Genomic DNA, 17,329 nt, shown 5'->3' with positions numbered 1-17,329 from the left:
TTATTAACATATTATTAACATTAAATAAAATAAAACAATGTAATCTATCAATAATATCTTTGTGACTCTTTTTTTTGTGTTTTTTTATCCCCATTTCGTTTTTTTTTCGTTTTTTTTATATTTTTTTTTTCATTCTTGTTTTTTTTCTTTTTTCTCATATATAATCATCAATCTTTTTAGTGTATTCATTTTTGGATGTTATCATTCTAGTTTTGTTATACTCAATACATTTGTTGTTCTAAACTGTTTTTGTAATTTGTGTATTTTTTTCATTGGTTTCATTAATTCATTTGATAAATTATCCTTTTTCTCGACTTGAATTGCGCCACTTTTTGGACCAAATCAAATTGTTGATATTGGTAAGTCGTGATTGACTTGTTTAACGTCAGTCTTTTCATAATTTCATTTGATATTTTTTTAGAACACTAATAAGGGAAGACTTTCAAAGTCTTTATGGCACACCCAGGCGCTTATCATATTTACCGTTTTACCAATGACAATAAGATTGTATTTTCCAAAAGCAAGCCATTTGATTGTAAGCGCCTATACTTGCTTTGGATATATGAGTGTATGAGGGATCACAAAGATACATTGATGATTACATTGTGTTGCGTAACACTCTCTAAGCGGTTAGTTTGTCCGATATGAAAAGAAAGAAACAACTTATTCATCATATGTTTATAATGTTAAATTCTTGCTTTATATATGGCTGTTTTTTCTCTATTTTTATTCTTTGTTTTTTTCATAAATTTATAATATAAACAATTATATTCTATACTAAAATACAAGTTAATTTTATCTTTATATCTGAAATCATTGCTTCTCTGTACAGGGTTTTGTTGTGTATTCAAAACATGTTGCATTGTTTGTGTTGTTTCTAAAAAAATAATTGAACCAAAAATACTCAAATTATTTATTCTATTCACCCTCACAATACTCAAACAACGCAGTGGTGTCTCTTTTGTCACCAATAAACAATCATTTCCATTGTATTTTTATTTTTAACTACAAAATATACAGTTTCTATATTAAAAACACACCTTTTGCTTTAAACATAATTATAAATGTTATTGTTTTTTGTAGTTTTGTTAAAGTCAATTTTTCGTGTGAATTTTAGGTTTGTTTAAAATCAAATTCTACTATTTTTTTATTTTCGAGTTTATTATATAAGAAGTGTATTTTTGTGATTTTCTTTAATGTTAAAAAATCTCCAAATAACTGTTATTTGAAAAGTCTGGAATTAAAAATTGTCTATCAAAACCACCTTAAATAATTCCAACCTTCTTGTCAAGTTAAACAATTAAACAATTTGTTCTCAATTCAGTACAAATATTACAAATAATAATATTGTGGTATTATTATTATATTATAATTTCATACCTATATATAAATAAAACATTATGACAAATTCAAACAATCAAACAAAAAGTATAATTCTTTCTATTTATAACAAAAAAATAAAACACAACGAAATAAAAACCAAGACTTTTTATTGAATATAAAAAATAACACAATTTAATTGTTTTTAAAGGTAATTGATAAAAAGTTCAATATGTAAATGGTTTGAGATGATTGAAAAAAATAAACATATTTTTGTTTGTTATGTTTTATAATTAAAAAAACTCTACATATTTTTTATATTCGGTTTTAAAATTATAAGATTATATTTTTTTATGTATTGAATTGTTCGACAACTATTTTCTTAGATTTATCCACGAGACAAAGAGTGATAACAACAATGCCTTATTTTATTAAAATTGTAAATTGTTTATCCCAATAAGCAAGTTGTTCGGATCTATTTTCTCTTGTTTGCAAAATGAACACCTTTCTTGTCAACAAGGAAAGTGTTGTATTGTTACAAATGGAATTCATTGTATCAAATAAATGAATTGATGTACACTTAAATTTGTCATTGTGTATAAAGAGATATTTCACTTTACAACCTTTTAAATTTTATTCGACTCCTTTTATTTAGAAAGTAAGTATTATTAAAAAATTAACAAAATTACAACGTGTTTAAAATGAAATATTTTCAATAATAGTCGATGTGTGTATTAACTGTTTTGTTGTTGCAACACAACTGCTTGTATAAATCTTTGTTGTGACCACCATTACCTCCTTTGTTTAAATTCAATAAAAATACATTTAGTTTAATTCATAAATTTTATTAAGTCGACAATAAAAGTTGTGTTTTGAAAAACAATTTTACGTGTTCCGTTTTTAATAAATTTGAGTTTTTCTATGTACAATTGGACATGGACAGAGTTGTGTATATTGGTGAATTAAGTTAAGATTCAATTTATGTGGTATTTTAACACTAAACTGACCAAATGTATTCTCGAAAAACAAACATTAACAATTATTGTTCATTATAATCAGTTCTTAGAATTTTAATAGAAATAAAAATAGAAACCAATAACGAATAGTTGTTTATAATAGAATATTACTTATCATTCTAGTTTTACTTTTGCACCTACTCTAATTATAATAATAATATCTAATTGTTTGTAGAAGCATTTGTGGTCTAAGGGCAGAATTCCACCCTTCCAAGGTGGAGATCCGGGTTCGAGTCCCGGCAAATGCATTTTTTGTTTTTCTTAGATAAAAATCAAAATAATACAAACATGATAAGAATAGTAAATAATAGTAAATAATTTTTTTAATATTTTTAATAGTTCTGGTTTTGGAATAACATGACAAAACAAATTTTAATCTGATATTAAATATTTGATTTATAGATCATCCAATTAAAAGGTGAAATCATTTGTGAAATAATATCTTTTTTTTTATTTTACTATTTAATATAATATTTAATAATATAAAATAATATAAAAATTCCATGATGGAAAAATTAGAAACGATTTCACGAAAAACTCAATTCTTATAAACCGAACGATGTCTCAACCTTTAAAAGGAAAACACAGCATTGCCCGAACATCTAAATCCGAAAAAAGACTTATCGATGAAAAACACAACGCTGCATTTATCCTCGGCATGCAGGCAATCCTCATTACGCAAGGATATACGGTTGTGTTTCACAAGCCTTCCAAAACAAAAACATTAAGTATGAAATTGCTCACTGCATCTATATGGAGTCCAGATAACAGAGAGGTGTTCAATGATCAAGTAAACCAGCTTATTTTTGAGCATAAAAAATCTCTTCTTGGTGGAAATCACACAACCAATAAGCTCAATAGGTTGTATCACGAAAAATATTCAAATATTAAGAAGTGTTTATGTCAAGCACTTGTTGATACAAACATATTCACCTTCGTCAAAAATGAACTTAGTGTATCACCTTTTACAAAATCTGGATTGTCTCTTAAAAAATTTAGTAGGATGCGTGTCGGAGAGGTGGAAAAAACCAAAGAAGAAGTCGAAAGATATGGGACGGGATTATACGGGAAGGTAACTGAAGTCATGTATAAAGATTACACAACAAGATGTACATTATATCAAGTTGATACAGATCAAAATGATGATTTTAGATGTGTATGTTTACCACCTCCAACTGGAAAGGGTATGCGTTCAAGTAAAGAAAAAACAGTAGAAGAAAGACCAACGTCATTTGAACATATTAAAAATGAAAGCATCTGTCAATCAACACCTATTTGCGAATTGTGTAATAGTGGTGTTACTTTTACGCGACAAGACAAACCCATTGAAAAAAAAGATGTGAAAGAAATGTCTTATTTGGATAATGACATACCAACACAACAACTGCCTCATCAATTCGACACGCAACAATTTCAACAACCTTTCCAGTTCTCTTTCCATTACGCTCCTGAAATACCAGATGATTCTTTTATCCAACAGACAAACCCGCCTTCTTTTGAAAATTGAATTGTTATTATTTTATTAAGTTTTCTAATTAAAAATTTGGAGTTTATTAAAGTTTTTAAAAATCATTTAATAAAAAAATAGTTTATTCTAAAAAAGCTACTTATAACCTTGTTATGTTACTTAATTGTTATAACCGTAATGTTTTCTAAAGTTTTGACGCTTACAAACTTTTATTTCATTATTTTCAACACAACAATAATTTTGTATTTATGTAAGAAGAAAATCTAATCAGTGTTTAAAAACAATTAACATTCTTAAACAACATAAATTGAACAATTGTTAATTCACATAAAGTGAATTAACAATTGTGTTAATCAAATTCACCATTCAACCAGTAAGTCATCACCAATACACCAACTAACATTCAAAAGAATAGAATCTATAATTCAATTTTATATTTAAATTATTAATGTTATTTTTTAAAAATGGTATTGGTTTTATTTATAATAAAATATAGTTTTGTTTAGTATTTACCAAAATCTATATTATAAAATAATAAACTATAAAAATACCATATTCAACGATCCGAAAATAAATAGAGTCGATCACAGACTCTACTTGGCCTGTCCGAGTAAAGGCGAAGACGATTTAGTGAAGCTAGTTCTATTCTGGTATGCTGCCAACAGTCTTGGTGATGCCGGTGATCTGTGGAGCAGAATAGATGTTCTTTTTTTACCCTTTTTCTCGCATGAATTTGACCTCATTCTTGTTTCTGCAGTACTTGGTAATGGTACAAACTCAGCGACTTTAATAACGTCTTGACTCATCATAAGTATTTCCAAATCACTTCTTCCTTTATCTTGCACTCTCCCAAGTGGAGTCTGTTTTTTCAAATTAGGCGTCTCGAAGTTCGACCCAAATTTAACGAGTGCTGAAATAGTCGATGGTCCCATTTCGTGATCTTTCAGTGCAGTTTCGACGGCGACATGCAGTGGAATGTCTCCGTTGAAATTTGCGATGGAAAGTATAGCAGAGTCTTTGCTCACCAAATACTGCAAAAAGTCGATATGGAAAGGTCTGAACTCGTGTTTAGCTAAATAGTGTAAACACGTATTGCCCAATTCGTCGATTTCCCCGACACTCAAAAAGTCCGCCTCGCGCATTTCTTTTAAGACGTCGGTCAAATTACTCATACATGCATAGTGAAGTGCCGTGCACCCCATCGAGTCTCTCAAAAAGAGACTTGCTCCATTTTTAATAAGAAAAATTGCGATGGGAACGTTCTTCATAACACACGCGTATTGGAGTGGAGTCATCATATCGACATCAGTGCAATCGATCACTTCCGGGTACTTCTTGAGTACCGTTTGCATCTCGCTAACCGACCCATTCGAGTTCTTTGATAACGCAAATAACGTCGAAATGGCTATTTCCTCCTTCTTCTTCTTTTTCATGATGCTTTTGCGTTTGAAGTAACTTTTGGTGTTATACTTCAAAACAGCTCGCGCGAGTTCTTTGTACTCCTCAGAGCTTTTTTCTTGTAAATAGCTGTCGACGTTTTTGATGTTGTTTTTCCACATAGTAATAATCCCGTTGATACTCTTGTCAAGCTCTTTATCACTGAAACTCAAAAATGAGAATTTTGTCGGCCGCACGGAGGAAATCCCCGTCAAAGCAATTGCCAACTTGAGGCTTTGGTCCTCTAAAAACTCTTCTAAGCATCTTAAATGTGGTTCATGTGGGACGGTGTCGTTTGCGATGTTTTGTATCATTTTGCAGATAGTGACCAACCCACGGGTGATCTCCTCACTCGGCTTTTCTTGGCAGAAGCCTGACTTATTGGGCTGCATGATGGCAGGACATATCAGGCGAAGTATTAGAAAGCCGCCGACGCATTGCAAAGGCTTCAAATGTGCTTGTTCTGCTTCGGTGAATAACACGTAGCATAAGTATCTATAAGTCTCTGGCCATAACTCAGCGGAGTCTATAAATGCGTCAATAAATGCGGCGACAATTTGTTTGAGTAAGTCGGCTGTTTTATCAAGCGGCTGAGTGGCGTAGTCGGGATTCAATTCGAGTGCACCGAACTGCCCGGAGAGAACTTTTTGCATTGGATCTTTTAAGAAGGAAGTAACGTACTGATTGGCAGAAGTCATTGTTGTGTATGTCATCAGGCATCGCGAACAAAAGGAATTGCCACGGAACATAGTCCCGTTAGTCGTTGTCAAGAGCTCTGAATGAATTAGAAAGGTAAGAAAGTGAAGAGTTTGTTTGTGCGCTTCATAAAAAGTGATACAATCTTGAACAAAGTCTAGAGAATCTATGGAGACCCCACGACTTATCTCAATCATCAAATTGTACCCGTCATCCCCTATAAACACACGTTGGAACAAATCAAGTGAAGATGTTGCCATTGAGTTTGAAATTCAAGTTTTGGTAATGGTTTATTATTAGTTACCATAATAGTTATTGATTAATATTTTGAGTTAATGAGATTATTTCGAATCAGTGAAGAAAAAGCAAAATATCTTGGGGATTTGGGCGTGTGTACAGAGGTCTATTTGTGTGTCGGATTTTTGTTGTCCAAAAATTTCAACAAGTCGAGATAAGATCGTATGAGAACAAATGGATTATTTTGATCGAACGAAATATTATTAAAAGTAGATATTACTAGGATATTATAAATTTAATTATTTATAAATAAAATGGTACCTTCAACAATTATTTGCAAATATTTCACCACATTGTTGAGATTTTTCTTGTGAAAAAGTTCTTTTCAATGTTTGAGTTTTAATGTTTTTTTAGTATATTTATAGTGAATTGATAAATAATTCGTTCATCTTTTTATTAATAAATAAATGATAATTTTTTTATAGTTAATGAATACACGTCGGCATTTTTCGAAAAATTAAACAACAAAAATGTCATCATCATATACAGTAGGAGGAAATAGAGGGATGCTGAGAAAAAAGTAGGATGCTAATCTAAAAATAATTTTATTTTGGTTTTTTTTAATTTTATTGGTTATTTTGAATTTAAAATAACCAATAGTTGCGAGCATCCTCCTTTCTCTAGCATCCCTTTATTTCCTCCTACTGTAAAATATAAAATACGTATTAATCTTTAAAATAGGTTAAAATGTGTTATAAAAAAAGACACAAAATTCGTTTTTCACTTATGTTATTTTAAACTGTTATTTTTTTTGTGTAAAAAAAGTTAAGTACTATAAAAGTATTATATTATTATTATTTGAAATAATAATCATATGATGAAATAATAAAATTATTAATTTAAATAATACTTTATAGTGGATAAAATAATAATAGCGTTTTGCCAAATATTTGAGGAAGTGCATAGTTCGGCAAACTTTACACTTCCTCAAAAATTTAATTATAATTTTAAATAAATCCGAATCAAAAAAACAACTACAGTATGTGAGAATGAGAAAACCCTGTGGATTCAACAAAAGTTACAATTGTGTAACTTTTATGTAATAAAATTATTATTTTTTTATTTCAAAAAATTCAAAAAGATCAAATAAAAAAATCACTTATTTACAGTTCATTTTCTCTTTCAATTTGTTTGGAAACCTACAAAGCAGCTTTCAGAGTGTGAACAGCCAGCCAGCACTTACCAACTAATTGACTCAGACCTCACGCTAAAGAATCCCAGTAATACTGGACAAATCAGCCATAGCAGCTAGACGATTCAAAGCAGGCAACGTTTAATTTAAGAGTTTTTGCGAGCAAGTTCTACAAGTTAATATCTCAATAACGAAAGAAAGTTTAACAAACGAATATTTTCTATTGGAAGGACTTATGATAGTTCAGACATATGTTGATTCAAACAGTGACCATTCTGACCTGTGATAGGAAACAGTAGTGTGAACTGGGCGATACAACTGATTAAAAAGATAAAAATCAATCGATTAAATTCTCAACCCCATTTTTAGTTCTTTTTGAGATTTTTTTGGTCGTCTTTTTCTTCACAACTTTACATACAACATCCCGTTCTTTTCTTTTTAACGGCTTGCAAACAGACTGACACGAATAACCCTCAAAACACATTGGAAGCTTTCGAACTGCAGATATTTTCAAGCTTTTGGTTTTGACCCATTCAATCGAGTATAACTGTGGTATACTTAACAGTTTCGGTATTTCTGCTGTTACTCTGCGTGAGACTCCAATATCCACATACGCAACCCTCATACCACTATCAACAATTCTGAAATCAATACCAACTTGCCTAAAAGCCTGCGTGCACACATCCGGAGTGGTTGTTTGGAAATAAGACTTCAGAATTGAGTTGAGGTATTTGGCAAACTTTTTTTCTAAGTCCTCTCCATCACCGAATTCAACAATTTTAGTTTCATTTGGTATTTCGTTGCGATCTTCTGATTGGTTGTCATCCACCATCCTTTCGTTGACAGTCGTACCAGCCTTCTTTTTAAATGGTGATATCGCTTCTTGTGGATTTGCCAGCACTTCCTGAAACATTTCCTTAAACTGTTGAGGTATTATTGGTTCTTCAATGGGATCTGGCTTTCCAATCACATCATCTGACTCTTCTTTTTCTTCAACGTCTTCACTTTCTGTCGTTGTTGTTCTTCCTCGCCAACTCTATCTTTAATTTTTATGACATCTCTGAACTTAGCATACAACGAATTCAGTCTTCTTTTTTGGGCTGCAAACACCCCAACATCTAATGGTTGTGTTAAATGTGAGGTGTGAGGCACCAAACATACGATTTCACAGTTCACGTTGATGATTTTCTCGTTGACTTGGACATTCGACTTGAGCAACAACCTCACATCTTCGATTGAGTGGCACGTGCACTGATCAAATATCAGAACGGCCTTATCAATATAACCAGTCTTAATTCTCATGTCGACAATATAAGGTACTACAACGTCGTTGATGTATTGTATAAATAAGTCACTGTTGATAAAACCATTTTTGCTATAACTGACGATGTTTCCCGTTTCCATCCAACCCAATTTCAAGAATTCAACTGCAACTCTTTTGTATTTTGTTACAATCATACAAGGAAGAGGTTGTGAGGGGGTAATAGTGCAAACGACAGTGGATCGAGCAATGTCACGTTCGACTCCATATTTCATTTTACTGTCTGTGGAAAAACCAGCAGTGAATACTCCCTTCACCATTTGCCTGTCTGGCCATGGCTGATACCCTGACTCATCCAAATTCAAAATAAATGGTGATGGGATGCCATTTAAAAAAGTGGCAGTGCAATGTAATACTTCAACACGGCATCTTCGTCGTAGGTCAATCGAGATTGGTCTTCAGCAAACACAGTAACAATCGAAAAGTTCCAATTTTTATGTATTTTATCATAAATAACATGGTTTGACACATCAACGTTGAAGGTTTTTATTATAAACAACCTCAAATAAGTTATGCTGATAGCTTTGCATTTTCCTGGAAACTTTTCATTATCAAGAATCAAATTCTTGACAATTTCCCATTGTGTTTCAGTTAAAAGTGACGGTCTTCCGTTATCTTTTTTTCCAAACAATGCCGTCTCCATACCTCTTCGTTTGTTGATATTAAACTGACTTGAAGTTAAAGCAAAGACTCTACATAGTTTACTCTCGGTCACCTTTTCCGTATTAATTCCATTGAAAATTTCTCTTTCAATATTCATCAAATACACCTGAACATTCAGGGGCAATTCACAAAAGTTGCAATGTTTGCTGAATGTTCTTTGGGCTATTTCTTTCACTGGACCAGGACAATACTTTAAATTCTTTTCAAGTGTTGTATGGTCTAAGCCACTAAAAGCAACATTCCTGGAGCTCATAATTATATTATTTAGATTGTTTTTTTAAAGAAAAACATTTTTATTTAAAAAAAGAAAAACAAATATGTAATTTTTGTTGAATCCACAGGGTTTTCTCATTCTCACATACTTTTCTCACATACTGTATAAAAATTAATAAAATAATTGGAAAAATGCTATACTTTAATAATTATTTAGCTATTAAAAAACAAACTATGCATAATTTATTTTTTTTGACAAAAACGAAAGGTAATCAAAAGCTATTTTCGACTTGTTTTGTTTTTTATAAACATATTTCACAAATCAAAATAAAATTGATTTTATTTACAATTGAGTTTACACACAACAACATAAAACGTAAAATATACAGGTGAGGTACTAACCTGTCAACCAGAACTAACCTGTCAGCCATTTTCCTTTAGGAAGCCTAAAACCCGGATTAGTACGTTTTTTATGGCATTTGTTTTTTGAGATTTCATCTCAAAAATGAAACCTGTCAGCTTTTTTGGTATTTTTGGTATTTTTGGGTTTTGTAAAAAAGTAAAACTAAAAAAGAAAAACGATGAGAGTAAAAGACATCTTAATTGTGATGTTCTTCATCAACGCCTTGGTCATCGAGGACCAGCCTCAGCTGAAGCTGATGGGTGGGATGCTGGGACAACATTCCGCCACGTGGTTGCAATTCACTATGTGGGAAGAATTGAGGAGAAAAAAAGGTTTGTCTTCTTTGAGAATACCCCAGTGTTTCGAATGGGGTTCCGAGTGTCACATAATTAACAGCGAAGGTGGGTTGGAAACTGGGGGTTCCAGAACCGTCAGGTTGAAAAGAATCCAACCGGGGCGGTCGCAATTCTACTTGTTGAGTATTATGGATGGAAGTCTCTTGACCGGCGTTGGAAATGCTGTTGGTGTCCATTCTTCTGTTATTGCTTGGAGCTCTTCCTCTACGATTTGTTCTTCTTCCTCTTTGCTCGTTTTGTTGGGAACTTCAACAACCTTTTCATCGACAGTCCCAATGAGAACGGGTTCATTCGGAATTTCCGACATTTCCAGAATGTCCGTTCTTGTCGCGATCGAAGTATATTCTTTTACAAACCGCGCAGCTCGATTCGGGTCAATTCTTATTCGTTTGATACCATCTACCTCTCTGACGACAATCCCACTTCTCTCAAATGAAGCCACCACTGTTCCAATGGTTGAGCGATCACTCAGAGTCTTGAGAAGTGAGGAGATTTTGAGGCTGATTTGCCTTCCGTTTGGAGATCTTTTGTTTCCATTAAGGACTTTGTTGATTGCTTCATCTTCCATTGCAAACGACTTCATAATCTCTACTTCCTCTTGATCTTCGATGAATTCATTGAAGGCGTCGTTGACTTCCTGGTCGGACTCATCTTCTTGTTCAACTTCTGAAAACATAGTGGTGATTTCTTTGGTGGGAGCGCTCTTTCGAACAAGTGACTTTGCTGCGTTTGAGTGTTTTTTGACTGCTCCAAAAAAACACAGATCGAGTGGTTGAGTGAGGTGACTTGAATGAGGGCAGTATGTGTGCAATTTGATCTGGTTTGCTTCGAGCCATCCAAGAAGCTCCTCGTCAAGATGTCCCGAAAAGTTGTCCATTGTGATAAGTCCCCAACTACCATCAAGACCAAGTTCTGTTCTCTTTTTGACGATCACTTTGATGATCTGCGCCATCCAATGCTTGAAGATATATTTGTTGACGAACCCGTTGTTTGTGTAATAGACGAAACAGTCGGGGAACTTCTCTTTGGCTTCGCAAAAGAACTGTTTTTGGTTGATGACAATGCCGAAAGGCAACGTTGTTTTATCCGCACAAATTCCAACTATCACTGTGGAATGTTTACTTGACCTGCTACAACCGTGCTTTGGGGTTGTCTTGTCCTCATTACTCTGGAAGATGTATAGATTCTTTCTGTCTGCCCAATCGTTGCTTCCCATTTCATCGATGTTTACACATAGGGCTGCTGGTATATTGTCAAACTTTTTGAGCTCTTTGAAGTTATCAACAATGTTCTCTGAATTGATGGAGATTCTGTCTAGATCTTCTGCAGTTGCTTTCTTGAGACCAATCTTCAACTTCTTCATGTGTTTAATGAGACCCCGTCGCGATATTTCAATGTCGGGTACTTTTTGACTCATGTACCGAAGAATTCCAGTGACAGTACATGCAATTCCCTTTCGTTTACAAGTGACAAGCCACTTGTCGATTTTGTTATCAACATCTTTGGAGATTTTTGGAGGTTTGCCGTTCTTCAATTCTCCGATTTTTCTTCTGGTGTGGGTGTCTATCGTGGATTTTGAAGCACCATAAAGCATCTGGATATTTCTTGTTGAGTGATGAAGTTTGTAATGCAAATAATGGATTTGTTCACGCATGGAAGTCTCCTTCAAAAATGTCTCATCCTGCCAAGCTTTTTCAAGAGCCTGTTCAACAAGAAGAAGTCTCTTTGGAGAGATACCATTCTCTTTTGATTTCTGGACATTTTGACGCATGCTGTTTTGTGAAAGAGAAGGTTTCTTCAACTGTTTTGTTTCTTTTGTCTCTTTTGGAATTTCAGTGTTGTGATCAGCGACAACGTGATTTTGAGGATTAGGGAAGCAGGACATCAGATTCAGTGATGAAAAACTTGGCAACATGAAAAGGATGTTTAAAGTTATGAACGATTTAAAACCTAAAAGAAAATTGTTTAAATGAAAATAATGGATTGTTTTGTGCAAAAATTGGGGTTTTGGGGAATTTGAATATCTTCCACTTTAACTTTTTGGTAAAGACTTTGAAATTGATTCAATACGAGAAGACATTTTCTAAAAAAAATCAAGAAAATATAACCAAGTAAAAAAGAAAATGTTTTATAAAAAGATGACTCTTTTTGGTGAAATGAGGACAAATTTTGGAAATTTTTGAAGTTTTTTTCGGCTTTTTTTTCGTTTTTGAAATTCGAAGAAAACATCTCATTTGTTCATTGCTTTTTGTTATTGATTTTGTTGAACTTGAATAATCTAAAAAAGACAAATTAATGGTTAAAATACCATAAATTGAATTTAAAAAATGGCTGTGGTTAGTTCCAGTTGACAGGTTATTACTCCAACTGTACGTCTTAACATTTGTTTGAAATTGACACTATTTCCACCTTTAAAAAATCAACACAAAATATTTCAATCATAATTATTATGAGTTAATAATACACTGTTACAGATAGTAGAAAATTTGGGTGTCAAGAATAAATTGGGTGTCAGATTGATTTTGAGTTATTTAATGGTTTTTCATATTTTTTTTTTGTGGGGGGAAAAAATAAAAAAAAACGAAACCCATTTTTTTACATTAACTAATCCCTAATTTATTTGACACCCAATTTATTCCTGACACCCTATTTTTCTACTATCTGTAGATTATTTTTAAAACAATGGAAAACAATCAACACAATTAACAAAACAACATAAAACGTTTGAAATAAAAAACTGACAAGTGATTACAAATACAAATTACTTGACAAAAACGACATTAATTTAATAAATATAGTCAGTCTGAAAACGTTGTCGGCTCTCCAACGTTGTCCAGGCATTTTTGGACCATCAAAACTGGAATATTTCGGGAAACAATTCGAAACAATCCCAAAACATTGTTTCATAATTTTTACCTGGATTTGATCGTTTTTACCTAATTCCTAAATTTTTCAACTTATTTTGTGTAAAATTTTGTCAAATGGACAACGTTTTTAGACAGACTTTATACATATTTTTTGATTTGATTATAATTTAAAAACAAAGAAAAACATTATCCAAAATGATTATTGTATAACAAAGATTGTTAAATGGAATTTTTTGATTAATTGATTTGTTAATGTACAATCATTGTTGATTATTAAAGTTTAATTGTAATCGTATAATTATTATCGAAAATAGCAACTGTACTTTTAAATTAAAGTAACATGACAAATGCTATTATCCAGAATAAAATTATAACAATCAATTATAATGCATTTAATAACACCACTAACAATTTGAAAAACTGTTTACAAAAAACACTTTTATTGTCACATAAAGTTTGTTTCAATTTAGAATAAAAATTGTAAATATTTTTTTTGTAATCATATTGTGTTAAATAATGGTTAACTCAACCAATAAATAACAGCGTTTTCAATTATTCACACAACAAATTAGTCAACACAATAAAAATTTCAAATCAATAATTTACGTATATTATTAAGTTTTGAAACCAAACAAAATTGTTGAATATATTTTACAGTTGAATATCAGTTGTTTGTGACAATATATTTTTGATTATTGATTGTTACATTTGAATAATTATCACGATTTTGTTGAAACAACAAAAAATACAATTTTAAACTATTGAGATCACTTTATAAATGTAACTACATCAATAAACCCAATTATGTTTAAACAACTATTTGTTGATAATTAATATAAACGAGATATTATATATAATTATTTTTAACTGTTGTATTATTATTTTACTAACAACACACATTTAAAGATGTTTTATAAGATTAAAATATCGATAAAAAAGTTAGATAAAGACATCATCATTTGATTATTAATTTTGATAATTTTATAACAACAGTTAGCACAAAAGGTTTGCTGTTAACAACTACATTTTCAAAAAGTGTTCAAAAAACAAAAGGTGTTTTTACATTGTATAATTGTAACATAAAATACAACTTTAAATTATAACACAAACATTAGTATAATTCCACATTTTGCAACAATTTCTGGTTTTTACTTTATGCTCACAAAAATGTGTACATAAGATATAAACAATAGTTTTAATGTTTGAGGGTTAAACATTAATTTAAATGTTGTTAAAAATGTAACATAAATGGTATATTGAAACAATGTTAAAGGTTAAAACACTTTATTGTCAAATTTGACCACGTTAAATAAAATAACGGTCGTAAATTTATGATTAACAACAACGAAATGTTGAAATGATGTGCTAGATGACAAGCCAAAGTTAAACAAAAATTTATTGAGCAATTCAAAAACAATACAACTTATTACATAAATCATAAAATACCTAAATAAGCATATTCAAAAAGTGTTTTCTACAAATTTTAATTACAATTATTCAAATTAAGTAAGTCTATGTTTTTTATTTTTGATCTTTGTAAATTGTTCATTTTATGTTTCGGCATTCAACAAATTTGGTAAAGATAATTTTAGGCAAATTATTTCTAATACCCATAAAGTCATCGCAATTAAAAATAATATAAAATATTAAATTATTTTATTAAATATTTATTAAAATATTTATTTTTCAACAGTTAAGGGATATAATATATCTAATTCAAGCTAACCAAAAATTATAGTTTTTTCATTATTATTCTAATTCGCCGAACATTAAGATTTGTGAAAATTTTGCAAACTGTCATAAGTCAAACAAAACATAATTTTAAATTAATAACTAATTATAATTGTTTTAATAAGTAATTACTATATATTTATTAAAAATAATTATAAGAAATTACTTAAAAAATGAAATTAAATTTATTAAAATTATTCAAATCTTTCATTAAAGTTGAGTTATTTTTTTCTCTAATTAAATCTTAGTCACTCATACATCAATGTCTGATGAGACATACCTTTCAATGACAGAACCATCACTTAACATCTCTGAAATCAAACCCGAAAGTGATACGCCACACAAATCAATTGATCCCAGTCACTCCTTCGTCCCACAACTCCCGTCCTGTGTTGCACGAAAAGGTGTCGACAGCACACAACACACACAACTCCCAATTTTAGAAGATTTGAACAAGTATTTTGCAACACAAGATCAAGAAAATAAGAGCGAAGTGTCACACTTGAAACACACCGAGACGTTCGATGATCTGTCAACAACATTTCCATACCCACCATACCCACAGCAGGTCCAGATGTTGTCCGCGATCCAAAAAGCTATTGCGGACGGAAAGCACTTGCTCTTGGAAAGTCCAACGGGAACGGGAAAGACACTTGTTTTGTTACACGCGGCGTTGTCTTCTGATGTCCACCGAATTGTATACACGTCGAGAACACACAATCAATTGGCTCAAGTGGTGAGAGAGTGTCGGAAATTGAAACCAACAAAGGGCGTCATATTGGCTTCAAGAGAGTTGTACTGTGTCTATGACACCATCAAAGTTTGTTTTAATAACTTCGCGTTGTTTATTGATGAATTGAAGCTACAAATACTTCACAAAATAACAGACGTGTTATTTTAAACCACTTCAAAAATACTGAACAACAGGATATGGACAACAACGGGTATTGGTGTAATATGGATCCAATAGCGTTCAGAAGAATAACAAAGAAAAGGAGTTGCCCATTCAGACCACATTTTGACCAATTTGGGCTTGCGCCAGATACACTTGCGAAGTTTGAAAAGGTGTATTCCATCACACGAGGATTACTTGTGGAACACACCGAGTTGGTCCAAATTTGCAAAGAAAATAAAGTGTGTCCGTATCACTACTCGAAGTGGGTTGTCACTAAGGTAAGACTTGTCTTGTGTCCTTACAACTTCATAACTAATCCCAGCATTCGATCGACAAGTTCAATCTTTTTCATGGAAAATGAGAACGATGAATGTGCGTTGGTTTTGGACGAAGCACACAACGCGGAGGATTCGTTGATGGATGCGATGAGTTTTGATTTTGGGGAGGACATCATGAAGAGAGTCGTTTTAAATGTACAACGGCAAATTGGGAGGAGGGAGGTGTTTTGGGATCGGATGAAGGAACAGGCAAAGGAACAACAAATTGTATTAGAAAAGTCGGCAGTCAAAAATGAAACCAATTTTCTTCAATTAACACATCAAGTGAAAGAAGAAAAGGAAACACATGTGAGTGTTAAAAGTGATATTTTCAACACAAAAAGTGAAGACAATATGAATGATAAACACCAAGAAAATGGGGTTTTGATCGAGGTGATACCGTTTAAAGACGAGAAGTGTAATGTAAATGTTGGTCAATTACCAAAAGAAGAGAAGGAGCGAACAAATGCAAAATTTGATTTTGAGAAAGCAAAACAAGACGAGAAGGACCGTTTTAATAGTGTAATCGACTTGTTTACACATATATGTGAATGGGCTCATTCGAGAAAACTCGTTGAAAAAGACGAAGAGAAGAGATACTCACTGTTTGATGTTGAAGCGTTCTTACCGGTGATCACCCGAGTTGAATATTCCAAATTACTAGAAGGGGCTGCGAAAATCGATGAAATCATGAGAGAAGTGGATGATATCTTGTTGTTACCAAATATTGCGGACTATTTGGATCCGTATGTACTTGAATCGATATCAATGGCCGTGTTTTATGTTCAAGCCTTTCGTGTGGAAAATTTGCGAGAGAAGTTTAAAGTCATTGTGGAGTCGAGAGAGAGGACTTTCAACACAGCAAAAGGTGTTTTAAATAACGTGAAAGAAAATTTTGGAGAAGTGGATTCGGACATGGAGCTGCACTTCAGAGTGAGATGTTTGAGTTCATCGCTTGGGATGTCATTGATGCAAAGCTCAGTGAGATCGATCATATTTGCGTCGGGTACATTGAGCCCCATGCAAGCGATGGTTGATGAAATGAAATTAGAAGAACATGACTACAAGAACCAATGCATAGTCCCTGGATACACCATTTTATCAACAAGTCATGTGGTTCCGAAAAACCAAATATTTTGTCGAGTTATTTCGCAATACGGAAACTCGAAATTTGAGTTTATTAAGAAGAATGAGAAC

At 32.1% G+C, this 17,329-nt stretch overlaps 3 protein-coding genes across 3 annotated transcripts; 2 read left to right on the top strand and 1 right to left on the bottom strand.

Annotated features, from left to right (window-relative positions):
• Positions 1–2,895: 2,895 nt before the first annotated feature.
• On the top strand, positions 2,896–3,843 carry EIN_247750 (hypothetical protein; the record flags this gene model as incomplete). The annotated part of the gene is made up of 1 exon (XM_004261564.1): positions 2,896–3,843. The coding sequence occupies one exon, from the start codon at positions 2,896–2,898 to the stop codon at positions 3,841–3,843; it is 948 nt and encodes a 315-aa protein (XP_004261612.1).
• A 554-nt stretch (positions 3,844–4,397) lies between these two features.
• Positions 4,398–6,197, bottom strand: EIN_247740 (ankyrin repeat-containing protein, putative; the record flags this gene model as incomplete). The annotated part of the gene is made up of 1 exon (XM_004261563.1): positions 4,398–6,197. The coding sequence occupies one exon, from the start codon at positions 6,195–6,197 to the stop codon at positions 4,398–4,400; it is 1,800 nt and encodes a 599-aa protein (XP_004261611.1).
• An 8,985-nt stretch (positions 6,198–15,182) lies between these two features.
• Positions 15,183–17,248, top strand: EIN_247730 (DEAD_2 protein; the record flags this gene model as incomplete). The annotated part of the gene is made up of 2 exons (XM_004261562.1): positions 15,183–15,740; positions 15,848–17,248. Coding segments are annotated over 2 exons (1,959 nt in total), but the record flags the coding sequence as incomplete, so codon positions are not given.
• Positions 17,249–17,329: the final 81 nt, after the last annotated feature.

The sequence above is a fragment of the Entamoeba invadens genome (assembly GCF_000330505.1).
Source record: "Entamoeba invadens IP1 unplaced genomic scaffold scaff_1105074726103, whole genome shotgun sequence".
NCBI classification, from domain to species: domain Eukaryota; phylum Evosea; order Mastigamoebida; family Endamoebidae; genus Entamoeba; species Entamoeba invadens.
The sequence above is the reverse complement of the archived record's forward strand: the minus strand, read 5'-3'. Positions and strand labels throughout refer to the sequence as shown.